This window comes from Coturnix japonica, chromosome 23 (assembly GCF_054131305.1).
Source record: "Coturnix japonica strain WE chromosome 23, WE-NBRP24, whole genome shotgun sequence".
Lineage (NCBI taxonomy): Eukaryota > Metazoa > Chordata > Aves > Galliformes > Phasianidae > Coturnix > Coturnix japonica.
In genome coordinates this window covers 2,497,306-2,524,731 of record NC_140685.1, presented here as the reverse complement: position 1 = coordinate 2,524,731, position 27,426 = coordinate 2,497,306, and the positions used below count along the sequence as shown (strand labels likewise).

The window sequence follows — 27,426 nt, the reverse complement described above, 5'->3', positions numbered from 1 at the left end:
AAATTCAACTTAAAAGCTGAAGGGTTAAAGTCCTTACTTTACGGCTGGGGTCTCTGTTCTTTTATTAGATAAGAAAATGAACAACACGAGGTATTGAGCTGGTTCCTGCTACAAAGCGAGCCTGTGTCATTCAGAGCAGGTATCAGCATTGCAACACAATTTTAGAACAAAGAAAGAAAACAGAGACAAAACTAAAAACAGGAACCAGCAGATAAACAATCCGCTGGTGCTGCTGTGCCGCGCCGAGCTCCTTCCTGCTCTCAGCCATCTGGCAGGTCAGTGTGGGAGTTCACTATGGGGTTCACTGGGCCAGCAGAGCCTGGTTGTCCTGCTTGGCTCTTCCCAGTGGAGAAGCCAGCTGGGAAATGGTCTGTGTTGTGAGCAGAGCACCTGGCTCTCCTCTTCTATGTGTTTCTGGGAGGGATGCCACAAGTTCACCACTCTGACCTGGGTGAGATGTTTCTCCTGGCTGTGTTGTCAGGTTGGTATCTGGCTCCAGCCCTGAGGAAGCTGAATGTTGCCAGTGTTTCAATAGAAGGGATGCTTGTGAGCCACTGAGAGCACAAGTGTGGTCAGCACTTGGGGATGCAGCTGCCTGGGGCTGATGGGATGGGGCAGCATCCCTGGTGGCAGGTGCCTGTTTGGGTACCGGTGTCCCTACCCAGTGCTGTGGCAAACTGGTGTCAGACTGGGCCCAGGAGAGCTGACTCAGTGGGGTCTCTTAGCAGTGAGAACCAAAATACCCGTGCATGGAGGAAAATGTTTTATTTGATCTGAAGTTTGAACTTTCATCTACTTGAGGCTCAATTTTTACTTTCAGAGTCGCAGTCAGATGAGTGTGAATGCTCTTTCAAAATGATGGGCTGGCAAGTTTCATTCTGAGCCCTTGAGACAACCCCCCCACACCACCACCACTCCTCCCCTTATGCACCCTCCAAGCAGATTCATTTTGCTGAGGTTCAGACCAACTCACTGAGAAGCTGGCTCACTCTAAAGCAGTTTATCTGATTCCTTTATTCTTTTTGCCAAGTTTCCTGCAGTCCTCTTATTGCTGCTACTGGCATTTAGCTTGTTAAACCCACAGCCCTCTGAAAGCTTGACCCTAGGCAGCATCTCCATCATCACTGGGGCGATGGACTTGGTTCTGTCAATGTGATTCTGGTTCCCAGTGTTGTGAAACACAGCTGAGGTTCCATCAGCTCTAAGGCAGCCTGTCCCAGGGCAAAGACAGAAGAGGTGTGCAGTATTAGGGCTGAGCATTTTTATTTATCTTTGAGTCTGAAATGCAAAGCAATGGCAGTTTGATGGAGGTTTTTTGCCTCTCTGGATTTTACTTTCCTGGTGTTTTCAGCCTCTTCACCCCATGAGCCTCAGCCTTAAGCTCCGGCTGCTAATACGGTAATCTTAGGGATGGAATTTGGGAAATCCCATTAAATAATTCCCCTTTGCAGCAAGGCGAATGGCTCAGATGGAGGCATTAGCACTGAGCTGACGTGTCAGGCATTCCTCAGCTTCCTCTTGGCTTTCCCTCCTCATCACCTGAACTGGGCGAGCTTAGTGACGGCCGAGCAGGGCAAAACTGCTGCAGGGAGCTGCATTAACAGCCACAGCCCCGAACCCAGTTGTCAGCAGAGGCTCAGAATGCTCCTCCCCATCCAGCAGACAGCAGCCCGTCCCCTGCCCGGCTCGCTCTGCGGGCTGCGGCTGTGCAGAGCCGCACTTCGAGTACGCCGCTACCCACGGCTGCACCGCTTGTGCTTTCTATGCACGGGGACGGGACGGGCGCTGCGTTTCTTTATTTGGTGCTGTCGCTCGGGGCTACGTGATGCTGAGCGCTGCTGGCTCCGACATCACACACCGCACGTGTGGGAGCTTCGTGGTTGGGATGTTCCCTTCCACTTCTACCCCTCCCTGCTCTTGCTTGGTCTCAGTGCAGCCTCTGTACTCAGCACTGAGCAACAGCCCTGGACCTTAATTCCTCCCTGGCCTTAGTTCCCCTGCCCGGCTCTGGGCATGAGATGCTCCCTATCTCCAGGTTTTGGCTGTTTGATGACATCTGGGATGCTCTCTTGGTGGGCTTGCTGTTGCAGACAGAAGACTGGATGCGAAACCAGAAGCTGCTTGTGATGGGAAAGTGGCTCTGCCTTCATTCTGCCCCTCCTGAATGACTTTTTCTCACCCCCAGTGAGGATGATGCTTCAGCCCTTGGCTGTCTTGCTCTTCCTATCTCCTTTCTGGGCTGAGGACCTCCCCACTCTGACCAGAGATGTTTTCTTTTACTGCACCGTGTTGTGCTGTGCCCCTGGGCCAAGAGAGCAGCAGAAGTGCTGACCATGCAGCTGCTGGGAGCTGCTTAGAACCTGAACCATCCTGCAGTTTGCTGCTTAAGGATGCTGAGTCCCAGCTGTGGGTTTATGAGATACCCACTGAGCCATTTCCTTGTGCAAATCTGTGTCCTTGTCTGGACTTCTTTCTGTAAAGAAGCCAAAGTGTTCTGCAAACACTTAATGTCTGGGTCTATGGTTTGCCTCATCCAGTCCAGATCTGCTTAGCTACCTTCTGAAGGTGCTCTTTAATATTAAAAGGTCTCTGAAACCACTGTTGCACGTTAGGTGCTTCCCCTGTCTGTGGTGGGAGTCTCTCATTCAGCCCCGTTCTCAGGCACAGTGAAAGCAAGTTGTGAGCTCTATGTCTTAGTAAGCTTTCCAGTTCTCATGACTGCTGATGGAAATGAGCCTTTGCAGCTCAGCAGGACATCACTGTCCTTCAGACATGGGCTGCTCCAGATGTTGATGGGCTCTCAGCACTATCCTGTCCTTCCCAGTGATATCCCAGTATCTAGAAACCTCAAAGGTGGAGTTTGTCAGTGATGGAGGGATGTTTATTCCTGGCTGCAGTTCTGCACACTCCTTGCCTCCATGTTTTCCTGTGTTGCTTGTTTAATACAATAGCTATTTCATCTTTATGTGGTTTTGGCTGTCTCAAAAACTCCCTTATCTCGATGTCTCTATCACAAGTTCACCGCTCTGTCTGGATTTTTCTCCTTTGCTTTGTGCATCCTACTTCCTCAGCACCAAATCCCCAAGTCTGCATTGCTCCTTGAAGCTGTTTCTGCTCTGGTTCATCCTCTGGTACCCTGATGGCAGCAAGTATTCACATCAGTGGCCCCACTTGCATTTGGTCACTCCTCAGCCTGCCTTTCCAGCCCTGAAAAGGAGGGAGAGGATAGCAGTACATCCTTTTTCCTGTTGTTTTTTTGTTTGCCTGTTGGTTGTCTTTCACTATGTGTAAGTACAGCAGATAGCATCGGGGGGGGGGGGGGGGGGGGTGGCTTGGTGTGATTCATGTTTGTCATCTGCCCTAAGTAATTCAGCTCCTTGCTTCATGGGGACCTTGGTGTCATTCATGTTTGTAGGCTGCCCTGAGTAGTTCAGTTCTGTGCTTGATGGGTGAGGGTGGGCAGTCCTGCAGGGTGCACTTCTCAAGTAACCCAAGGGATCATTCTCAAGCCTGTGCTTTTACTTGGCAGCAGTAGAGGTGGTGCTCTGGGCAAGCCAACATGTAATGGGTGAGTGTGTGGGTGGTTTGAAGGGATGTGGGTGCTGACACCCAAGCAGATCTCACTTGCGTTTGCCTTCTGTGGCCTCATCAGTGGTTGGTTTTATTGGTTCTTCTATGCCAGGATTCAGTAAGATCTCGGTTTGGGTGTTGTCAGCCAGTTTTTTGACAAGATTCTCCATGTCATTGCATCACAGAATGGTTTGGTTTGGAAGGAACCTTAAACGCACTCAGTACCATCCCTCTGGGCAGGCAGCCTGGTCTTGGGCACTTCCAGGGATGAGGCATCCACAGCTTCTATGAGTAGCCTGTAACCACAGCTTCACTGCCCTTCCATTGCTTCTCTGCTAGCGAGGCTCCCTGCAGGTGAGGTTTTGCAGCCCAAGGAGTGAAGGTCAGTCATCATCCCCACTGTGGCATGGAGTGCTGTTGCTTCTTGGGCTAAAAGCAGCTTTTGTGCTTGCTCAGCAGGACAGGAACCTGTGGATCTGTAAGGAAATAATGTGGTGTCAGGGTGTTTGCATGGTACGCCGTCCTTTACAAGCACCCCAAAAGGATGTTTGTCAAACCAGTTGCCTCCAGGATCTTCTGATATGCCATCTCTGTGCGGTTCGAACAAGCATCTTATCACCTCCATCTTGCTGCTCTTTGATGCACAGCGCTCACTTGAGCTGTAAATACATGATGGTTGAAGTTTGAACCTTCAGACTCGCAGGTTCCTCCCCCCTTTGCCCTGATTTCTACAGAGACTTCCTCCAGCTGCTCCCTCTCTCGGCTCTGAGTTTCTATCTTTGGTTCCTGTGCACGGGGTAGAGGTGGCAATAAAATCTTGCAAGCTAAGGATAGTTAAAACCAAAAGCTCAGTGTAATCTAAGAAAAGCAGACGTTGTTGGTGGTGGAGCAGATACCATGCGGGCACCGGCTGCTGCAGTGCAATGGGGATACAACTCCCATGGCTCCAGTGTGGCTCTGCTCCTGTTGCACCCTCCAAGGAGGCAGCAGGCTGAAGTGTTGCTTGAGGGATGTGACCTTGCCCAAGGTCCCTGCCAATGTGCCAGTATGAGGGCCTTGCCCTGAAAAACAGCTCTGCTTAAAATCCAGCCGCTTTAATTCCCAATTAAGTGCTTTTCCTTCTATTACAGCATCAGCCCAAGCTCTTTTTCCCTTTATCCTCACCAGAATTGATGCCCTTTTGTCCCCAGTTGCCCTAAGCCATGCAGCAGCAACAAGCCAAGTGCTGAGGTCCCTCACTGTGCTAACCCATGGGTCAGCAGCTTTGCAAGGTGGTCCACATCTGTCCTTCCACTCGCTGCCACTGCCCATGGACCTGAGCAGTGTATTCATGACCTGCTCCCGTAGGTCAAGCGCTTGTTTTTCCTTCCTGTTTCCTGCTTGGGATGCTTGGCCAACAGCCTCAAAGCAATCAGGGCAGGAAAGGGAGTTATCCTGCTGTGAAGGTACCCAGGGGCTTTCTCTGGCATAGCGCCCCAGGATCCTTTGCCCCGTGCTCGTGACATTGCTTAAACTGTTGTTCATTTCTCCAAAGCACAACAAAGCCATGAGGCAAGAATGCTGTGTTCTGAAGGAAACCAGAGGGCTTCAGTGTTGTCACAGTGGTAATGTTGCTGGTGTGATGCAAGGCTGACAGAGCCAACTGTACTCTTGTTGCGAGGTCCTGTGCCCAGATCCAAGCTGTGGTTCCTGGTTCTGCTCTTGGTCTGTGTCAGTTCCTCCTGCCACTCTGCTGGGGCAATGATGGAGGAGGTGTTTCTATGGGCAGATGTTTGTCTCTGCTGAGCAGCCATGGACAGGGTGATGGGAGGCAGAGAGGGCACCAATTGGATGAGGTCTAGAAGTGCTGTGAAAAATTCCAGCCCCTTCTGACTGCTGATGTTGGGGGGGACATAATGGAGGATAAGGGGTGTGGTTGGAGAGCTGAAGGTTTGCCTTCTCCTCCCAGCTGTGCCACAAGTCACTGTGGAACAGCAGAAAAACTGCTCAGCGTTTCCAAGCATTGACTTCTCTCTTAAGCAGTGATGACGGCTTGCCCAGTGCTGGGAGGCTGCTTTCACTCTTACTACTGGAGAAGGGAAAGCAATCTTGTCTTAAGGACATCTCATTGAAGTCCCATTGTAGTTGATGCTGTAGGGCAGGGCTCCAACCTGTGAGCACAGGGCAAGAAGGCAGGGAAACCCACTGCTTCTGCAACATGCTGCTCTGCTTAGATGTGAGCCAGGCAGCGGCCAGCCTTGGTGATGAGAGTTTTGGGACACCCTGGGCGTGCTGTAAAACATGACCACAGCTTTCAGTGTCTGTGCCATCCCTTCTAAGCACTTCACATTGACTGGCTGGCCTGCAGCGAGATCAAGATCAAGATCCCAGCTCTGCTGCTAGGAGACCTGCTGGAGGGGGTGGGGGGAAGAGGACAGATTTCTGTTAGTTTTCTTTTTTAATCAATGCTTACCCACCCTCCCACCGATCTGAACCCTTGACCTTAACCCTGCTTTCTTCCCAGCTCTGTGGGAAGTCCGATTACATCCAGAACTGTCCCCTGCCTTGTGTCATTTTGCCCAGTGTGGGTGGAAAGGAAGGGAGAGTTTGGGGAATAAACAGCAGAAGAGGTTGAAAAGTTCCCTCTTGCTTGTGGTGAACACGCAGTGCTCTCCCATGAAAGATGCCTCTGTAAGCACCCCTTGGGTTGAATCCTTGTGTGGTCCATAGCACACCAGAGAGAAGAAAACAAAGGCTCTGTGTTTTCTCTGGTTTAAAACGTAATGATAATATCTTTGTCATCTTTCATCCTTACATTCCCTGCCTGCTCTGTGCTGAGGCATTGGGAAGAGGCAGCTGGGCTGGCACAGGGCTCACCTCATTGCTCTTTCCCTTTGAGAGCCAAGCTGTGCTCTGGAGCAAACTGACGTGCAGGAGGTGTATTTCTGCAAGCTGGGTGTTGGAACGGTGCTGGTGAGTCACGCCGTGCTCTTAGTCACTGCTTTCACCACAAGTCATGACTAAGGTGCTGTGCTGCTCCGCTCTCATTCAGTCCCCAGCACCGCAGCAGCGCGATTCGCGGGCGTTCCTCACACTGTGGATGTGCAAAGCTTTAGTAGATGTAATAACAAACCGTGGCAGTGGCAGGCAAGGCAGGAGCCTCCTCAGGGCAAAGGAGAGATCTCCCGTGCAGAAGGTCAGTCCTTCCCTATGGCTTCACTTTCATCTGCTTGGTGCTGAGGGATGAGTGAGTGGTGAGACCAGAGCCTCGGCCCTGGGGGAACTAATTGGTGGCAATGAGGGGCTATTTATTAGCAGACTGGGGGACCCTCTGCTGAGATCCCTCAGTTTTTGCTCCTGCTGTTGGGGAGGTGGCTGCTGAGCATCGAGTATTGACCATATAGCAGGAAATCAGACGTGTTGGGGTAGCTTTGGGAAATGTCTGACTGTCCTGGCCAGGAATGGAATCTCGAAGTCTGCCATTGCTTTTCCCCTGCAAGGTGCTGCAGCTGTGAGCCCCTGCAGTGCAATCTCTGGTGGAGGCTAACCCACAAATAATTAAGTGAGACTCTATCTATCCCATAGACGGAAGCAATGAGGCAGCAGATACGCCTGCAGTGGGTTGGGCTGGGTGCCTTGGTGCTACAGCCACTCGTGGTTGGTCATGGATGTGTGCATCTCCTTTTCTTTGCCATGGTTGGAAGGGACTGGGAGAGAAGAGGACAACGAAAAGTGAATGTCATTGGCTTTGGGGTTGGAAAAGGTGCCAGGAGGCAGTAACAGCAGGATGTTCTACCAGGGGCTACAGAAGTGTCACCGTGCTGTCTTCTTTGTTCTCAGTTAATGGCTAACCTTCTTCCTTCTCTTCCCTTAGGAGATGAATTAAAATGCAGCACACCACGTGCACAGAGGACAGGATCTACCATGCACTGGAGAGATGTCTGCACGGGCTTAGCAGAGATGCTGTCTCCAGCAGATGGGCTGGTAGGTGACCTGTTGATTGTGAGTCCCATGGCAGCCTTGACAGGGAAAGACTCTTTTGTGTCTGTGTGCTTTACCCTCTTGTTGCTGACCTACCTGGACAGGACAGACCTGCTGGTGCTCCTGGGGGTTTGAGTGTCCTTTTCTCCCTTCCAACATTCAAAGTTAGAGGTGGGATCCAACCCAGTCCATCTTTCCGAGCTTCTTATAGCAATAGGAAGTTGTACTCAGTGGCTGAACAAGTCAGGTTAGGTCATACAGAGATGCACCCTGAGCAGAGCAGCCATGTGTTCTGCCAGGTGCCCATGCATGAACTGGCAAGAGGAGGGTTCTTTATTCACTCTGAGTAAAGGCCCATTTATGTAATCGGCCAGGAATACCATGCTTTGGGGCATAAAGAACTCAGAACCTCTGGGCGTATCCCTGCTGCATTGTCAGAAGCAACTGTTGAGATACTGCTATCAGCTGTTTAATCTGATTCAGATGCCTTGCTGGCCATAAAGATGGGAGCCTCATTCAGAGCACTGGGACAGGATTCCAGGTGGCAAAGGTGAGGGAAGAGCAGCAATGAGCAGAAGCCATTCTTATATATCACATTTTGAATTCCCATCCTCATTACTTGCACTTCCAGGCTGCAATTAAATCACTCTTGTATCCACCTGGGGATGAAAGAAATGAACATGAGTGGTTGTTTCTTTGTGTCTGTGCAATTCTTCTGCACACCCCTCTGCTTTTCCATCACGGGTCAAGAAGGAGCTGCAAACCATCTGCTGTCTGATGCTGAGTGCTGGACTCACAGGAGCAATGCTGGCTCTGCAGCTGTAGCATCACTGCAGGGCCTGCTTCATGCAGTTATCACCATCACAGGAGCCCTTTGGGCCTCCACACATTCTGGGCACCAGTCCCTGAATTATGACCTACATTCCTGGTTCCTGGAAGTGTGGCTGTGCCCTTAGCAATGCCTCTTCCCCGGGCAACTCTTTGTGCCACGCAGAGCTTACCTCTTCCCATCATTACAACTCATCAGTCCCTGTGTCACTCACTAATCCCTGCTCCTCAGCGCTGGTGGTTGCATGATGCAGCCTTTTAAAAACCACTTTGTAATGTTTCCAGCTCGTTAGCAAAGATAAGGCCGACTTGGGTGCTGCCCCCTTCGTGTCCTACCCGCTTGCGGTCGGAATAGGAAGTACTTTGTTATTGCAATAAGGTGGTTTAGGGAAAACAGGGCATAATAGAACATATCCTATTCATTTTCACAAACAGAGTGGGGATTTTTTCATGTTCTCCTGCCTTTGTTGTGCAACAAGTGCCGATTTTATTATGGTTGCCCCGTGTCAGGGCTGTGCTGCTATTTATGGCAGGGCTCTGTTCCTCCTATTTTCCTTGAATCTCTGTCTCATTCTTAGCCAGGCAGCATCCTTCTCCTTTCTCATTTTCAACTTCTTATATCACTTTTGTTTCCCAGTTGACTTGCTCTCCCCTCCTTTTCCCCAGTGCAATACACCAAAATAAGGTGTTCCACTCTGCAGCTCATTGGAGTTGAAGCACTGCTGGGGTTCTGTTCGGCTTTAAATTATTGGGGGGTTAATGTCTGCACAGTAACTTTGCAGGAGGTTGCTCTGGAGAGGATGAATAATCACTTCCGACGTGACGTTTTCACCCTCGTGACTGAGCTGCTGAGGTTTGTGGAATCAGCAAAGGGCAGAAGTGAGAGTGCTTTGGCATCGCAGATCTACATCCCAGAGCACATGCTGGGCTCAGGGGCCTAAACTGAGCATCCCTCCTGAACTGCTGCATTTATGGGGGGAACCAAGAGGGAAAATGCTAGCAAATGTGATGTGCTTTCCTTCATGGAGATACATTTGGACGCAGCTTGGTTGCCTTCTTCCCTCATTGATGGGGATGATAGGAAAGTCCTGGTGTGCTACAGGGAGCAAAATGGCAGAGCAAAAAAGGGTTTGGTGGAGGAGTGCATTGGGTCTGGCTGCTGCGGGAATCAGAGGTGTGAGAAGGGCTGCAGGGAGGATGAGGACCGCAATGGGTGGGGAGATGCTGGGGAAGCTGTAGGGCAACCCTGTGCCCCAAAGGTCCCAGGGAGAGGTGGGTGCTGTGTCTCTATTGTGGGGTTGCTTGATGCCAGGAAGGATGGAGGTCACTGGAGAGCCTGATGAGTGTCCAGTGATGCAATAGCAGGGCTCACTTTGGTGTGCTCAGCTCTAATGAAGGGAGACTGAAAGCACTGCTTGAATGCAGTCATCTAAATATCAGCATGGGGAGAGACGAGCAGCGTGTTGTTGGGGTGCTCCGGTTTAATAACTGAACTAATACCAGCTCTCACTGTGGGCTTATCAGCCTCACAGGTTGTAACCCTGGAGCTGATCTCACAGCCTGGTATGGTGTTTCATGGCTGGGATCACTGCCTTCCTCACCCCCTGGTTGGGTGGGAGCACCACGGCTGGACCCAGTGCAGGATGTGCTGTGGGGCTCCACTTGTGTGGCTCTGAGCCTGGAAATGGGGCTGCAAGGTTCTGCTTTTCTCTCCCTCCAACTGCATCAGTTCTGACAGCACCGGGATGCTTGTGCTGACCACCGTGGGCAAAAGTTCTTCTTTTCCTATTTATCTATTTATTCCCATTTGATGCTCTCCCCATCTATGAGTAACGCAGGGGAAGCAGAAGCCACAGCAGCTGAGGTCAGGAAGGAGATGCTGCAGGAGGAGGCGGCTGACAGTGCTGCTCATAGAGCCTCATCCTTCCGAGGCCGCCCACGGGGCCAGAACTCGATAGAGATCGAAGCCTCCCGGGTCTCTGCTTGCAGCACTTCCTATGGGCATATATTCCTACCTCCCCCCACCAGTGCTTGCACAGCTCCACTGGGAAAGAGATAATGGGGAACAAGACTCCAGGATCATACAAGGGTGCCCCCAAGCTGCACCCTCCCTGCAGATAGCCGGCCTCCTTTGCATCTCATAGCAAGCAATGTGCTTCTAGTGAGTCAAAGAGCATGTGCAGTGTGCAGGACAGCCTGGTTGGAGCTTTCGGTGGGCACTCAATGTGCACCCTCCCCTTGTCCATTTGCTGAGCTGCACTGAGACGGACGAGCAGCTGCAAATAAACTTCTGGATGTGGTTTCCCACCTGGCTGCAGCCTGTCCCTGTTCTGCTCATAAACCGAGTGCTGTTCTGCAGTTCATAAAAGCTCCCTGATGCCACCGCATTGCCCAGCTGTGTCCTGGCTGCCCACAGGGCACCTGCTGAGGGATGGAGGTGACACTTGCAGAGCAGGTGGCTCATGTGCTATTCATGCCATCTGGGGCTCTTGTTCATGACCTGTGCATGTGAGGAGCATCACCTTCAGTGCTCAAAGAGCCTTTATTTTTCCCTGCATACAGGGTTGAACTCTGCTCCCAGTGCTCAGAAAGGTGCTGCTTGTGACCAGGAGCGTGCACGGACCAAAGGGAATTCCCACCCAGTGTCCTGACCGATGCTCTGCTGCACAGTCTTTGTTTATTGTGTCCAGGATTTCCGAGCTGCTTTTTCTGCTGGAGAATATTGTTAACAAGGATGCAGCTGTTTTGGTGTGTTTTTGGTTACCGCTGTGTTGCCAAATTGAGGAGCCCAGCCCCTGCAGCTTGCTGCTTCCCGGCTCTGTTTGCTTTGCTGTGGGTCACCCCAGCACCTTGCTGTGGCTGTGAGTCTCACAGGAGTTCCTCTGCTCAGAGCAGTGTTAACTCAGCCTTGCTGCATCCTTGTGCTTTAGCTCAGATTTCCTGTAGAGCGCACAGAAATGGGTCAGAGCCCTCAGCCCCAAGTTGTGTTGGCACGGTGCTTCCCTCCAGCCCTGCTCTTGTCCCTGCCTCCTTCTGCTGCTCCCAGCTCGCTGTGCATTCAGCCCAGCACATCTCCAGGGTCTCATCCCAGTACCTCTCTGCTGAGCCACTGCTGCTTCCTCCTCTGTGCTAGGAAGTAAAAGGTTCAGGCCTGGCACTGCCCTTCGTGCTCACAGCCGTGTTCATGCAGGAAACCACTTGCCCCATGGCTGGTGCTGCACTGCTCAGCTCTGCTGGGCACGTTGCATCTCTCAGATGCTGGGTGTTCCCTTGGAGGATGCTGTGCTCTAGGACACCATTGTTTGGTCTGCTGGGGTCCTCCGGAGCAGAGACATGGCTTCGTGCCATTGTACTGACTTGTCTGAAAGAAAAACTCAGAGCTGAATTGCTGTCCATTATGGCTACGCCTTCACTGGTCATGTGCCACAACAAGAGGTTGCATTGGAGAACACTGATTTATGGAAAATAAAAGATACATGGCAGCAGGGAAGCTTTGCAATGGGCAACTGCCCTGTTCATTCAGCTACAAACAGGGCATGAAGCCAGGAAAACCATGGGTGTCCCAGCACCTGTCCATGAGGGACAGAAGGAACTACAACTCCTTCTGCACTTCTCTTTCAATATCTGGCTACTCTGGATGGGATTATGTGTATTTTGTGACAGTTTGTAGGTGCTGAGGAGGCGGGATAAATGCTGGGTAGGCTTAGCAGTGATGCTGATGTGTTCACCATCTGCAGTGATGCTGCTATGAGCTCTGACCATGCAGCTTTGGGGCCTGGGAAGCTGTTCAGGGAGTGAGCATCATCCCTTGGCTTCAGAGAGACTGGGATCTGAGCTTTGCCTCTGGTGCACCGTGCTGCAACATGAGTGCTGAGAAGCTTGGTAATAAGTGATGCTGCTGTGACAAGCACTGTTTGGAAAGCTTAAATCTGTCCAGATTTGGGCTGTGATTATTTTTCTCCCATAGTAATATGACCCAGACGTCAAACACCTCCCCCTGACCCCTTCCTGCTGCTCATCCCTCCTGTGAGCATCATTTGGTCATGGTACTCTGTCTCCCTTTCAGCAGGGCTGTGCCTGAACTGCTGGAGCCTGCAGGAGCTGGTGAGCAGGGATGCTGGCAACTACCTCATCCTGGTGGAGAAAATCCTCGGCAAGGCCAGGGAGGTGAGTGGGGTCTGCTGGTTGTGGGGAGGAGCTTTGCAGGTCCTGGTGGGCAACTCAGGGTTGTGTTCAAACCCCATTGGAATGCAGGGTGGGCAGTGCTGGTCCAGCAGCTCCAAAGTGATGGAGATTTTGTTGAGGCTCTTCCCAGCTTCCTGCAGTGCAAGGGATGGAGCTGGGGCAGCTGAAGCATCAGTGGGGCTCATTGTATTGGCTGCCATGCCCAGCCCTGTGTGGGAGCGCTCAGGGCCGCCCGGGGCTGCAGGACTTTGGGGAATGCCTTGATGTGGGAGGAAGCCTGGGGTTCATGTGATGGGGTAAATGCTGCCTTTCATTTCTGAGGGAAGAAAGGCTGCCTTGCTATTACATTAACCTGATTGCTGCTACTCCGTTTAATTGACAAGTTGTTTTCAGTGGCTGGGACTGATCTCATTACAATGATGTTGTATTATGTTATGCTGTATGTAAATTTTTCTTGCACTTTATGCCATGCTTGTAAGCAAAGGGAGGCAGTGTCTGCAAGCCTGTTCTTGAGCCCTCCCTACATCCCTTGCTGAAATAATCCTGCTGAGGTTGGGACAGAAGTGCGTGCTTTGCACTGTGCTTTGCCGTTTGCAATCCCTAAGCAGGGCTGTGCTGCCTGCATAAAACTTCATGCAGCTTTGCAAGGATCGAGAACATCAGTGGGTCAGGAGCTCAGTTGAATGCAGCTTCTCAAAGGCAGCGTGTGTCACTACCTGCTGCTTCTGTGGGTGTCTTAGGGGGGTTTTCCCATGGAGATGAGCCGTCCCCACCTGCTGCGGATGGCAGCATATACACTCGTGGGGGAACATTTGGCACCCCCATGGTAATGCTCATCCTTCTCCCTTTTGCTGTTTCCTACAGGTGCAGGAGAAGTGTGACTACGACCTGGTGATGCCCCTGGCTCTGCTTTTCTACTACGCAGTCCTCTATGTAAGTCTGCACTCAGCACTCCCCACCCCCCAATAGCTGCCATCTGCAAGGTCCCACTCTGCTCCCATCCGTTCCTCTCTGAAGATCCCATACGAATCTGCAGGGATGAAGGGCAAGGAATGGTTGCATGAGCTGTGGGAGATGAAACAAAGATGCACTTTGGCGCTTTTAATCTTTGCATTTAAAGATGGGTCATTCAGAAAGGGAGGCAGTATCTGCAGAGAAGGCAGATTCTTTTCCTTACACCGTAGAGTTGTGCAGACAATGCTAATGAAAAGGAGCAGAGCATTCACAGGAAGTATTTTTTATTATCATTATTATTAGCACAATGCATCATTATCCCGAGGAAATCATTGCTGCCAGGTCTTGAAAAAAGCACAGACTTTCAATGTGATTCATCTGCATGGATCTGTGGCTGTTAAAAGGGAATTTATATATAGGCTGTGGCATGTGAGCCTGGGGAGGCACAGGGGAGGAAGCTGTTTTGCAGCTGTGCCCAGTGAGGTGCTTTGGCTCTTCCTTGGAAAAGGATGGGGTGTCACAGGGTGAGCCCTGATCCCATCTGCTCCTCCTCCCATCCCATCCCATCCCATCCCATCCCATCCCATCCCATCCCATCCCATCCCATCCCATCCCATCCCATCCCATCCCATCCATCACCCCCTGGGCTTTTTGCAGAGTTCCAGCACCAGCTCCTTGCTCCCTTCCTCACCAGCCCTCCCCATACCTGCAGGCTCCCCACATCCCACCAGACTCCGAGCTGCTCCTGAAAGCTGCCAGCATCTACCACAGCTTCCTCACCTGGCCTGTTCCCTACTGCAACGTCTTCCGTGAGCTGCTCACCTTCATCAGTGATGAGCTCAAGGCGCCAGGTGAGCACTCCTGCCCTGCCATGGGCTCTCATGTGACACAGGTCGTGAGCAAAAGCCCCCCAGTGCATGGAGAGTACAACCAGGTTTCTGTGGAGGAGCATGGCAGGATTTTGGGGATGTGTTTTTGGGATGCTGCCTTGTGGGCAAAGTAGTGGGAGCATCTGATCTCAGCCCAGGGTTGGTGTGGATGCTGCCTTGTGATCCAGCTTTGGGCATGTTGAACAGTGGCAGCAGCAGCAGCGCCCCAATTAATTAGGGACTCTTTGCTGATATCCTGTTGTTCCCAATGGAGCGGCTCTTCCAATTATTTCTCAAAAGCCTTTTCTCCTAATCTCCCCATCTTTTTGTGGCTCATGGAGAGCTGTCATTGCACAGAGCAGATTTCAGCCCTTGTTTTTGTCTTGCACAGGGCTGTGATCTGCTCTGAGCAGAGCTGGGGAAGGCTTGGAAGGGGATGGGAGCTGCAGCTGGGCCTGGTGATACCACCCTGTGTCCTTGATACAGACAGCTGGTCTGGAGATGGAATGTGAAACACAAGGTTTCCATCCATGCAAAGCCCCAAGGGGCACATTGTTAATCTTTTAATGAGCCAAGGGAAGACAGGGATGGATGCCCACCATTAAAACCCCCTTTGCAAGTCTCTAAGGAGACCCTGGCCACCTGGAGAGGTGTGTCTGGGCCATCACACAGCTCCTGGTTTCCAGCAGGAGCAGCAGGGCTGATGTGGTCACAGGGATGCTTGTCCCGTGCTGCAGCTGCAGGCTTCCCAGCTCCTCCTTGGCCACTTATTGCTGTGACATCACTTGGGACCCTGCTATAAAGACCACTGGGAAAGCCCCAGCACTGGGGATGTCGCTACCTTCTGCCCTTAACATGCTGTCACAAGCGCCCAGGTCTGCTGAGCTGGGGACTTTGATCCAAGGGCTTTTCCCCTCCTACAAATGGGATTCCCCCACCACTGCACAAAGCAGCTGATGGGAGGTGTTGGTGTGTGGGGCTGGCTGCCACAGAGCAGCCAGGGACAGTGGAAGTGAGTCCTCTGCTGGAACACTGGCCAGGACCTCACAGCCTCTGTGACCTGACAAGAGACTGAAGCAACAGTTTTGATTGAGATGGGGTAAATATTAACTGAGAACAAGCTGCTGTCAATATTTGCCAAGAATGCTATAGCTTTTATCTCTTTTATCTACAAGCTGGGGCTGATGTCTCTGCAGGATTGAATGTGGCTGCAAGCTGAGGGGGCTGTAGGTGCTGCTCCCATGTTGGTGCAGCTCTGGGGCTGTCAAGCAGCAGTTAAGCTTGGGATATGGCTGCCCATGGAGCTAAGAGTGCTGGATCTTGTTGATGCCATAAGATCTTTCCCAGTATGACCCTTCTGCTGTTTAGGGGTAGGGTGGGCTTTGCTGTCATCTCCCAGTCACAAGGACTATGATTTCAGGTCCAGCAGATGTCATCCTGATAGCACCATGGGGGAGGCAGCTTGAGGACATGGGCTGCCCACACTGGACTCATTCCTACCAGAGCCATAGTGGGCTCTGTCCCTGAAGGAGGGACAGTGGCTGTCACCTGCTGGCCATAGGGACATCCAGGACTGGGAGGATAAAGAAAGGGGCAGAGGCTGCTGGTGTAATCCACAGCAGCAGCAGTGGATTTAAGGTGGTTTTAAGGGTCTGGACATGGAACTGCTCCTCCTTCCCACCTTCTTGTTCTTCTCCCACTGCTCCCTCGTTCCTGTGTTCATTCCCATTGCATTCAAGTTGTGCTTTGTGTCCATAAAGACTTTTGCTGCTGCTGTTCCTGCTACAGCTCAGCCAGGTCAGGACACATTAGGAGACAGCACCTGGGGCAGGGCAGCCTGTGGTGCCCCCATTGCTTATGTCCTCTGCTCTCCCCTCCAGGGATTTCCTTCCAGAGGTTGGTGAGAACGGAGCAGGGGCTGCCCGTGAAGAACTACCAGAGCTCGACTGTGTAAGTGCAGGAACTGCTGGCCTTGCTCCAGCATTTCTACTATCCTATACTATTGCTACTTTTGCAGCAGCAGCAGCGGAGTTGCAACAGTCAGCATCCCAAAAGTAGTGATGGTCACTGGGGAGAAGAGCTGGATGGCAGAGCTGGGCAGTGGAAGGGGAGGGGAAGGTTGTGGCATTTCCGCAACTACGTATTTGGGTCTGCAGGCATCCTGTGCTGGTTATCCCCAAACAGGGATGTGGGGAGCAAACAGTCATGGAAGGCAAAGGCTTGAGCCACCAGGCCAAAGCAGAACAGGAGCAAGTTCGTGCCAGTGCATCATTTCAGGGCTCACTGGTTCAGTCAAACCTTGCACCTTACTTGAGGGCTGAATGTTTCTTCCTGCCCTGGCACCTCATTTGTAAATAGGGAAATGAGCCCAGGAGGTACGTGCCCATCCTGGCTGCAGGGACAGTCCTTGCACAGCCACTCCTGCTTGGGATGGGAGGGCTGTCCCATTGCTTTGGCTTCCCTATGCATGCTGCACAGCTTGGGATCTGCACCAGTATCCCAGCCAGCTGCACTGGTGCTGTTGTGCTGCTTTCCTATTACAGCTGCCCTGCTCTGTGCCAGTGCAAGTGCAATCACCTGTGGCTTGCAGCGAGGTGGCTGCATTTGCATGAAACCCTGAAAACTTGGCACAAGGCTGCACACAAGCTGAACCTCAGGCTTTTTGTAAGCTTGTGCCCTTTGCCTGAGCTTTCTAGAACTGGCTGTACTTAGGCCCATCCTTAATTCAGAGCTGGTTTTGCTCAGTTATGTGCACTGTCCATAAATGTAAGCACATGACTGCATGCTCTCCAGGATTTGGGAATTTAAAGCCTGCTGATATTCATGTTGTGGTCCAGAGCAAAAACCCTTCCCAGCTGGAAGATGTGGCTCTTCTCTCCAGCAACAACACCTTCATGATCCTTGAGGTCCCTTCCAACCCAGGCCATTCTGTAATTCTGTGTGATTCCACAATGCTGTGATGTTCACCTCACAAAAGAAGATGTTTTCTGATTTTCTATTCCCCTCTCCTTCATCATAAATGCTGAATGGCTGGTTCAGACAAATGGCTACTAGTCTGGAGCCCTTCTGGGGCTGGTGATATTGCAGATATGGCAGGAGGGATGATGCCAAGGATGCATGGAGATGCAGGACAGAGGATTCCCACCCATGCTCACACCCAGCAGCATGGCTCTGGCACTCCTGCACAGCCACAGCTGCAGCTCATGTGAGGGGACGCTGCCATCTAGCGTACCTAAGGTTGCATGTCCACCAGCGTGCCAGCCACGCTGCCAGCTCTAATTGCCATCCCGTGTCCCCAGGACTGTGCTGCTGCTGAACCGCTCTGAGGTGCAGAGTGAGTTCCTCTCCATCGCAGAGAAGCTGAGCAGCACCGAGCCCCCCCGGCACGCCACGCTCATCCTGCTGCTGGAGCACCTCTACCAGGTCACCTTCGGCACCCGCTGTGACTTGGGCAGCCTGCATCACAACCTAAAGGTAGGCACGGCCTTTCCCTTCTGTTCTCTGGTCTGGGTTCTGGTGCTGTATCCCCAACTGGAGAGAGGGAAAGCCCCCTGATGTGAAATAGAGCAAAAATATTAATTGCACTCTACTCCTTTGGCTCTACTTATTCTACTCCATTCTTGTTGTATTTGGGTATGATTTGGAGGGGTAGTGGAGGGAGAGAGGTGCAGTGATTTAGACTTGTGACCACCCCTACAGACCTGTGCTCCCTTCCACCTCTCCCCAGGCCAAGACATTGGAAGAGCTCTCTGAGATCTACACCAGCGCTGCTGAAGCGCAGGAGATCGCAGCTGCCAGCAGTGACCCTGTGCTGGCCAGGGAACGGCTGCAGAGTGTTCTGCAGGACATTGCTGGGGCAGCTGCACTTCCTACCGTTGCAGGTGAGAAGCCCTGAACTCTTCTTGCTTCCTGGGTTCGGTGCCAGCTTGATCCCACCATCAGCCATGGGTGGGTTCCCCTTGTGCTGTGAGCTATGCTTGCAAGTGTGAAACCCTGTTTTGAGCAAAACTTCAACCTGTCACAATAAGAAGGGGACTGGGTTTGGTTTTTTCTCTTTCATTGCTGCATGATGAGCCAGATGTTTGTTCTTGTCAACCAACAATAAACCATCTCCAGCCTTTGTGGCTGAGACAAGAACATTCAGTCAGAAAACCAGCTGTAGCAGCAATGTCTGCTGCTTGACCCAGTGGCACTGAGAGCCACATGTGACTTCATGGTTAATGACAGCATTGTTTCTCTGCATTACACGAACTGCCCATATCACCAGCATGGGGTGGGCAGCACCTCCCACTGGCTCTGACCATTGCAGCACAGGGAGGGTCCCCACAAGCTGACTCCTCTCCTCTCTCCACAGGAGATGCACAGCCCTGCAGGCTGCAGCCCATCCCCATCCCTACATCACGCTGCTACACTTACAGCTGGGACCAGGATAACTTTGGTAAGTAGAGAGGGGTCCCCATACCCATGTGAAAAGCTCCTCTGCAAGGCGTAGCACGTGCTACAGCCCAGCTGTGCCAAAACGTTGTCCAAAAACTGAGCAAAAACTATCCCAACCCATAGAAGGGTTTTCTATCCCAACACCCCTTGGACACTGCATCTCTCTGGAGTGGCCACAGTATCTGGCTGAGCAGGTTTTGCTGTGCTCTCAACCCAGCCACAGCAGTTTTTCAGGGGAAGCACAGCTTCCCTTTTTGCTGAGTTGATCTCTTTGGCTTCCCCATTCCTGGAAAACCTCTTCTGGCTCCATGAATGTTAAGCATTCGTTGCTCATTGGCTGCAGTGTGCTGAACCTGCTCTCTCACTTGGGCTTTGTCACCTCCCTGATGGTCCATTGAGGGTTTGAGTATCTTTGCATCCCTCTTCTCCTCTGATTTAACCCAGATAGGATGCAGGGTACGTTGGGAACTCTGCATGGGAAGGAAGCAAAACCCCAACCACTGTTTGTTTTTAGAGAACCCAAACAGAATGTGACCTCAAACCAGTTTTGTTTTGTCATCAAATCAGGGCACCTTATGGAAACATAAAAATGCTCAGGAAGAGGTTTTTAGCTCTTTGTTTGAAGCCACGTGGGGTTAGAGAGAATGCTGGCCATGCTGCCATAGGGCTGTTGCCTGGGATGTCCGTGCCCTGCTCACATTCCTCATCTCCCTCCTGTGCCTTTCAGATGTCCTCAATGATGTCCTCAGCAAGGAGTGCAGCGTTGTTGAGCCTGTGGCCTCAGAGAATGAGGAGGATGAAGAAGAGGAGGAGGAGGAGGACGTGGAAACAGATGGCTGTTCCCCAGAGAGGGACTCGCTGCTGTCCCCCATCTCCTCCATTTCCAAAGGCTCCGTGTACTCAGCACTGTCAGAAGAGGGACCCAAGCACTCACGCGTGTCCCTCTTCAGCAGCTCCAAGGACTCCATCTCGGAGCTGACTGTGGTCTCCAAGAAGTCCTTGAGGTCTTTTGTCTCCAGCCTGAAGGACTGCATGGACAGCGGGTACGCAGAGGACAGCGACGAGAGCTCTCTGGACATGGTTGGGAGACCAGAACTGAAGGTGGAGAAGACCCACTACAAATACAGACACACGCTGACCAACAAGATCTACAAACTTTTCAAGAGCAAAAGCCAGCTGGTCCTGAGGAGAGACCTGAAGGACTATCCGGATACAGGCTCACTCCCCCTGCGCCGTGCTGAGAGCCTGTGTCACCCCCAGGCCAAGCCCCGCATCCCGGCACGCTCCCGGCGCGCTCACTCCTTGCCCCAGCACGGGCTGGGACAGAGGCTGCAGAGCCCACAGACCCCACAGCTGCTCAGCGTGCCCCGACGGCCCTTCCTCAGCTACGATGAGGATGCTAAAGTGGCCACCATGCGTGTGGTGGTCTTCGGCTCCGACCGCATCTCAGGGAAAGTAGCCCGAGCCTACAGCAACCTGAGGTGAGTGGGGCAGCGTGGGGACGTGGCTATGGGATGTGATGGGGCTCATGCCTTGATGGTCTGCTGCTGTGGCCACCAGGGTCCTGGTGTGGGATGGCTGCTGCCTTCAGGGCTGTCCAGTGCTGCTGGTGTGGCAGGGGGACATCCAGCTGCTCTTGTCTGCCAGTGGGGACACTGTCATTAAGTCAGTGTGGCACACAGGTGTTCCAGCCCACTTCCCATGTGTTCCTTCCATCACTGCCTTGCGCTGAGAGGAGGCAGGATCCTCCAGCTACCACTGGAGTTTAATTCTGCACATCATGTCCTGCCTTGCCAGGATGTACCAAAGGGCTTTGCTCACCCAGCCCTCTCCTCGCTTCTCCTAGGCTGAAGGAGAGCACCTGCCCTACACTGACAAGGTACTTCAAGCTGCAGTTTTTCTATGTCCCCGTGAAGAGGAGCTGCCTGCTTCCAGCAGCCCTGCTGATGCATCCTCCTCCATCCCCAAGCGACCTGCAGCTCCGCACCTCGGTGCAGGCGGTACGTGTCCTGCTCATCCCATAGCAGTCCAGGTAGCAACAGCCCTGGTGTCTCTTCCACCAGCCCTAAGGCAGGGAAAAAGAGCTTGGGGGCTCTGGGGTGACCCCACCATCTCTGGTTTCAGGAGCCCACCTTGGCTGGGGCAGAGAGCAGCACCAACGACGTCTCCCACTACATCGGCATGTTGGACCCATGGTACGAGCGGAACGTCCTGGGGCTGATGAACCTGCCCATGGATGTCCTGTGTCAGGTATAAACGTGTTGGCTGGGAGAACCTGGTGTCCCCTTCCCTGAGGTACATGTGCTGAACACTGTGTCTGAAGCTGCCCAGCACACTGTGTTACTTGGGCATGGGATGGAAATGGGTGGTTCTGGTGATAAGGAGATGGGTTTCCATCCCTGAGCTGGTGGTGCTGGGCTATAGGTCCACATATCCATCAGTGTTGTGACTCCCCTCCTCACTGCAGTCTGCCAAGCCTGAGGCTGAGCCCCAGGAGGACTCCCAGGAGCAGCTGCCCATCCTGGCCGACATGATCCTCTACTACTGCCGCTTTGCCACGCGCCCCGTCCTGCTGCAGCTCTACCAGACCGAGGTAAGCACAGGAGCTCAGCAGGGGTCTTCTACCTGTACCACCAATGTGGGGCCCACCAGGGAGGCTGTGTGCTGGTGGGGCTGAGCTTGGTCTCCTTGTATTCCCCTGGGGACCTGTGCATATGGACCCACAGCACTTGGGCTGACACTCTGGCTTGGGGGTCAAGGGTTTGCATTGTCAACTGACACAAGCAGTTTTCCTTCCCAATATCTTTCTGCCCCACACAAGAGGGACTCCAGTCAGTGCTGGCAGATCGATCACATTGTTGGAAGTCTCTCCAGTCAAGTGCCACCCAAGGCAGTGGTCAAAACGTGTATTTTGAAAGCTGAATTTGCCCAAACTGCCCCATTTCCTGTAGAAAGGAGTGAGAGGGGCGGGTTACATCTTCCAGCTCCATGGCCCTGTGAGGTCATTTAATCCCCACATCTCCCCTCTCCTGGCAGCTCACCTTCATAGGGGGGGAGAAGATGACTGAAGTCTTCATCCACTCCCTGGAGCTGGGCCACTCGGCAGCCACGCGGGCCATCAAGGCGTCAGGTCTGTGACTGTTCCTTCTTCCTTCTCCCCATTTCTGCAGCTTTGGGGTGGGCATCCACACACTGCCAGGCTGGGAGACGTCTGCCAAGGAGGGCTGCAGGGAGGGTGTGGGGAAGGGAAGGGGTTTGGCCCCATTGTGGGCTGCAGGAGGGCTCTGAAGCCAGGCTTCAGGTTCTTGTGTTCGCCTTCAGGAGTAGAGCTCATTTTACTTCTGTAACTCTCCAAGTGTATGAGCTGCAAATCAGTTTCAAGCCTGCAGCTTGCAGGACATCTCTTGGCCAACCATCGTACTGCATCCAAGCTTCTCATCATGTTTCTAACCTGCAGCTTTGCTGACATCTCTCCTTGTCCATTTGAACAGAGCTCACAGAGCACTCCCTCCCCTATAGGCTGCCACCACCCCAGTCCCCCACAGAGGCCAAGCCCTATTCCCAGTAATTCAGGAAGCCACCAATCTTTCTCTGACTGATCCTTCCCTTGGGCTGTCTGGTGGAACAACACTGAACATCTGCAAAAAATTACCCAGAAAAAGAAAAGGAAAAAAAAAAAGCCATTAAAAAGTGTCAGGCACAGTATTTCAAGGTTAATTTGATGTGGGCACAAATATGCCCTGAAAAACAGGAGCTGGGTTAGCCATGTATCCTCTTATTGCTTTGTGCCCTGCCCAGAGCGCTGGCCCTGCTGCACTGCTCTTTGCAGGGCTGCTTATTGTGCTAATAGCCCTGAAGGTTGGGCAGAAAAGGCCAACCAGTGATGTTCGCTCCTTGTTTTGTACAGGTCCGGGCAGCAAAAGGCTGGGCATAGATGGAGACAGAGAAGCAATCCCACTAACACTACAGATCGCCTACAGCAAGGTGAGCACATGGGGATTGCACTGCACAGATGTGGCAGAAATCCAGTGTTGTCTCAGCAGGGGGCTAAAAGAGACAGGTACTGATGGAGTAGAAGTGGGAAGCAGGGTTACAGCCTGAAGCGTGGCCTCTCACAGGCTTCACTTTGTCACTGCAGACAGCCATCAGTGGAAGGAGTCAGTGGAACGACGTTGAGAAGGTCTGCACATCTGTTAACCTCAGCAAAGCCTGCAAGAAGTACGAAGAGCTGGGTGGGTACAGCTGGGCTTTGGGGCTCGGGGTGGGAAGCAATGGGAGGGAATGGTGGAATGGCTCCTCTAGGCACAGCAAAGCAGGGATGTGTGACTGCATAAAACACCTGGGAGGTGCCTGTTGTTCCCTGGGGCAAGAGATAGGGCACCCTTTGGCTCTCCTTAGCACCTTGCCAGGGTTGTAGGACATTTGATTTCCCATTATCCTTTAGCTTCAAGCTGGGGAAATCTATTGCATTGGGTTGCCTATTAGGAAGAGGTTAACCTTGCTAAATAAAGAAGAACTTGTACTGGGTCCTGCCATCGCAGCAGCCGTGCCCTATATCCAGCCTTCTGCAGGCTCTCACTGCAGCTCCATTTCCTTCCTGCCCTCTCAGATATCTGCCTGCCATGTGGGTTTGTTTCAAAATTACCCTTTTTTTTCCTGTTCAGGTTGCCTGGGGGGGGGGGCATGAATAAGACTTTGAAGCTTTTAAAGGCAGCAAGACTTTTAGTCTGTTAGCTTGCTGATGGAGAAGCAACACCCCATCACATTCACCTGGTCTCCTGGGGGTCTCTGTTTTCACACACAGCAGTTTGGCCACAGGATGTCACTGTAATTCCAGACAAGCAGGAGCATCTCCAGGCAGAGTGCAGGAAGGGCCATGCTGGGAGAGCTCACGATACTGGGTCCATTGCTTTTCTCCTGTTTAGGGGCTAAGATACTTAAATGCTCTTTGCTGCTGTGTTTGGAAGATTAAACCTGTCTCATTCATTGCCTTACTACCATGCAAGTAGGAAAGCTACAACTATACTGTATTTCGCTGCGAGTGGAGTCTTGCTGAGACCCATTTGCTTTGGGACGTGTTGTTGGGCAGGGGTACCAGCTTGGTTCCTACCAGGAGCTCCAGGTGATAACAGTTCCCTTTTCATTACAGCCTCAAAGACAGAGTGTCTCAACTTGACCATGACAGAGGTGGTTAAAAGGCAAAACTCCAAATCCAAAAAGAGTTTCAATCAGGTAATTTAAGTCAAGGGGCTTTTACATTTGGTAACGGGAGCTCATCCTGACTCATCTGGGAGGGAAGCAGGGCAAGAGAATGAGACCTGTGGAGCTGTCAGTAATTCCCTGGGGGATCCAGTTCCTGTTGGCCACCAGCCCCAGCTTTGGGATGCCCTGTTCCATTCCCTGCATAGGGATAACACACAGAGCCTGTCAGATCCTTTACTCGGACTCCTTTTCTGTCAGCAGCTCAGCGTGTCCCAGATCAAGGTAGACAAGGTCCAGATTATTGGTGTCCAATCCTCCTTCGCTGTGTGCCTGGATCAGGATGAGCAGAAGATCCTGCAGAGTGTAACCAGGTAAGATCTGCAATGTGGCACCGACCTCCCAGGGTGGTGCATCCTCTTGTGTAAGGACTTCTCCATGAAGTACAGGTGACCAAGAGGGACAAGGTCCCAATCACCATGGGGTACCTGTGCCAGATGCCCAAGTATGACATGGCTTCAAGCTCTGTAGTGCAGTTGTGTTCATGTGGGATGGATGGTTCTGCTCATATCCCCAAAGCATTTAACCTTTTATGACTGCCACAGCCTAGAGGGTGACCCCTAGTCAACTGTTCAGCTCCTTGAAGAGCTCTTCCAGCAAGACCAGTCATAAGTCAGAGGAAAGTCATGCATTGTAAATGGAGACTTGGAGAGCACCAGGTGTATATGAGCAAAGCCTTCAGCTTCTTAGTCTCACTGGAGTTCTCCATCACCTTTGGCATGACAATTCATCTCCCACTCATGATTTCCTTCTGCTCCATATGGATCCCAACCTAAGCCAGCTAATAGGACCTGAACCCTAACACTCAAACTCTAGTCCTGTTAAAGACTGCACTGATTCCTGTTCGCTGCACACCATGACTGTGATTTTCAGCCACACACCCGACATACATCTTGGTTTCTTTTCGCTCCCTCGCAGGTGTGAGATCTCTGTGTGCTACAGACCCAGGGACAGTGATCCCCACGCACTGAGAAGGTCTTCTTTGACTCCCCAGGACCCCTCCGAGTTTCATTCTCTCCTGTGTTTACCCATTTCCACCTTCAGTGGAGCACTGCCATAGAAGAACCCTGTGCCCTTATCAGACCAGACATGCATCCAACACCAAAACGAAGCTGTCCTGCTGGGAACCAGCCACTCTTGCCCAAGACATCCTGTGATCTGAAGTCACAGTGTGGTGATTGAACTGCTCCTGGTGTGAGCTTAGCCCAATCCTTGGGAAATGATGTTAGTGTCAGGCTCTGGTACAGCTCAAGATTCACTGGGAGGAAAGTGAGATCTCCACCTGCTGAACCAGGCTGCCAACAAACTGAGTGGACAAGGCAAGGACAGTGATGTTTTCCTGCCAGCAAATGGTGCTGTGGCCATACTTGCAACAAGCTGGCAATGCTGGGGATGTTTCTCTGGGGATAGGGATGGGTTTTCTCAGGGTTTGCTTTAAATTATAAGAGATGGGTGTCTTGCAGAAAAACAGCACGGTGCAGAATGACCCAGCTGGGGCCCAGAAAGAGCCCAGCATAAGTTATGGACTGCTCTTTGTGTTCCAGTAAATCCAGTGCAATAGGCCATACCAGGGCATGGGCAGCTCATCACACTTATGTGTTGGCTGTAAATCCAGGACCTGCAGGAGATAACCTTCCATTTCCTGCAGAGTTTCAGAGTTCATCCAGGAGGGAGATGGAGCTGCTGTTCAGCTGGTGCTCTTGCATCCTGCTCACCAGTGCCAGAGACATCCCAGAGGCTGAATGCTCTATAGGTGCTTGAGTTAGAGCAGAAACCATGCTCACACTCATAGGAGGGAGGGAAGTACTGAGTAAGGTGCTAGGATGGCCTTGCCTCACCTCAGGGTGTGGCTTTGGTAGAGAAGGACCCAGCACCAATAACACTAGTGATGCTTGCAGGCAACGATAGGTTCTGAGATCCCCTTTCCCCTGCAAAGAGAGGTTCCTCCCCACTTTTCCTTCTCTCTATGAGGCCTTAGGTACAGAAATTTGCAATAGCTGGGAGCTTTTAGAAGTATTTTGACCCCAGGAACAATAATTGAGGCTAGAAGTGCCTTGCTTGGTTTCACAGCCCTCAGGTTGTTTCTCATTGGCTGGTGGTTGCAATAACGATAGCTGGCAGAAGAGCATGCTGCCTGTTGCAGGTTAGGAGTATGCCAGCACCAGGGATGTGATCCCTGGGAAGCATCTGGAAAAGAGGAAAGGACCTCCATCCTGCTGAGGCTGCAGGGCTCTGCTCCATCTGGGTCCCCAGGTCCTCCAGCAAATGGGGCTTGGGCAGCTCTTTGCACTTGGAATGAGACTGGGCTCCATCCTAAGGGCTCTGGGCACAGCTAATGTGGTGCCATTGGCGGAAGCACTTCAGCATTCTAAGTCCAATAGGCTCCAAGGAGCCAGAACAGAATTTAAACCAGTTTTCTCATTGACTTTTCCCATTTCCCAATTGTCTCAAATGGGGCTGAAATTTGACAGCTGTTCTTTTTCTTTAGTTGTTGTTCAATTCATTAAAATAGCACCTTATCCTGTCAAAACAGTGCTATTTGTGAGCCCTATATCCGTGGCTAAATATATCCCTGCCGCTGTCGGTGGTGCAAAGCTCTTTGGTCTCAGCTGGCCCCATAGAACTACAGGAGAAGAGTTTCCACACTAGGGAGGAAAAACAAGCACACCCTCTGGGGACTTGTAATCCTGGCTCATTTCTTGACCTCTGATGCTTACTGGAAATGAAAAGAAGGAAGTGGAAGGTTCCTTCAGGCCGTCCTTGTATATATGTGCAGCCTTACCAAACCCGTGTCACGTTTGTGCTGATCTGTATAATAGAGTTCAAAGGACTTTTAAAGTAACTGTAAGATATTAAAGGAGGATTTATTTCGAGTACAAGCGTGGTGTTTGTGTCAGTGTTCCCCAGCAGGTGGAAGGCACAGCTCTGTATCTGTGCACAGAGGGCACCCGGTGCTTTGCAGGGCAGGAGAAAGCCCATTGGGTCACCATGGCTGGGTCCCAGAGGGCACAGCACTGAGACCTGCAGCAGCAAATTGAGCTCAAAAGCAAGTTTCAGTGCTGTAACTCCCACATCAGCTTTGTTCTGAATTAAGGGGAGAAGCTTGAAGAGCTCGTATGTGTGAGACCTGTGTGTGCCTTTCCCTTCTTGAAGAACATTCAAGGATGAGCTGCTATGGGTGAGGGCCAGGGTATTATATAGACAGAAAAGCCCTAACCCACCCATCTGCCACAGATGGGCTGAGCTGGTGCTAGGGTGGGTGCTGTGGGTCATGCCCTGGGTGCAGGGACTTGCCCATAGGCGTGTGCAGCTCAGCACCTCTCATCCCTTCCTCATACTCAATGTGCTGTTTGTTGGCAGTGCT

The 27,426-nt window shown here is 52.0% G+C and overlaps 1 protein-coding gene across 6 annotated transcripts in view; it reads left to right on the top strand.

Annotated features, from left to right (window-relative positions):
• The window catches only part of PIK3R5 (phosphoinositide-3-kinase regulatory subunit 5), a 41,203-nt gene extending 14,262 nt beyond the window's left edge, over positions 1 to 26,941 (top strand). For 2 of the 6 annotated variants that reach the window (XM_015880158.3, XM_085522434.1), the window contains exons 2-19: positions 7,424 to 7,533; positions 12,425 to 12,525; positions 13,408 to 13,476; positions 14,210 to 14,348; positions 16,247 to 16,316; positions 17,666 to 17,840; positions 18,094 to 18,247; positions 18,721 to 18,804; positions 19,531 to 20,284; positions 20,650 to 20,803; positions 20,928 to 21,053; positions 21,271 to 21,396; positions 21,840 to 21,933; positions 22,711 to 22,787; positions 22,942 to 23,035; positions 23,953 to 24,035; positions 24,264 to 24,376; positions 24,981 to 26,941. In XM_015880158.3, the coding sequence (XP_015735644.2) occupies positions 7,437 to 7,533; positions 12,425 to 12,525; positions 13,408 to 13,476; positions 14,210 to 14,348; positions 16,247 to 16,316; positions 17,666 to 17,840; positions 18,094 to 18,247; positions 18,721 to 18,804; positions 19,531 to 20,284; positions 20,650 to 20,803; positions 20,928 to 21,053; positions 21,271 to 21,396; positions 21,840 to 21,933; positions 22,711 to 22,787; positions 22,942 to 23,035; positions 23,953 to 24,035; positions 24,264 to 24,376; positions 24,981 to 25,122 (2,652 nt within the window). In that variant the 5' untranslated portion in view covers positions 7,424 to 7,436 and the 3' untranslated portion in view covers positions 25,123 to 26,941. Of the gene's footprint in view, positions 1 to 7,423; positions 7,534 to 12,424; positions 12,526 to 13,407; positions 13,477 to 14,154; positions 14,349 to 16,246; positions 16,317 to 17,665; positions 17,841 to 18,093; positions 18,248 to 18,720; positions 18,805 to 19,530; positions 20,285 to 20,649; positions 20,804 to 20,927; positions 21,054 to 21,270; positions 21,397 to 21,839; positions 21,934 to 22,710; positions 22,788 to 22,941; positions 23,036 to 23,952; positions 24,036 to 24,263; positions 24,377 to 24,980 lie in introns of all 6 variants that reach the window. The other 4 variants (XM_085522435.1, XM_015880160.3, XM_015880159.3 and 1 more) reach the window with 4 other exon arrangements.
• Positions 26,942 to 27,426: the final 485 nt, after the last annotated feature.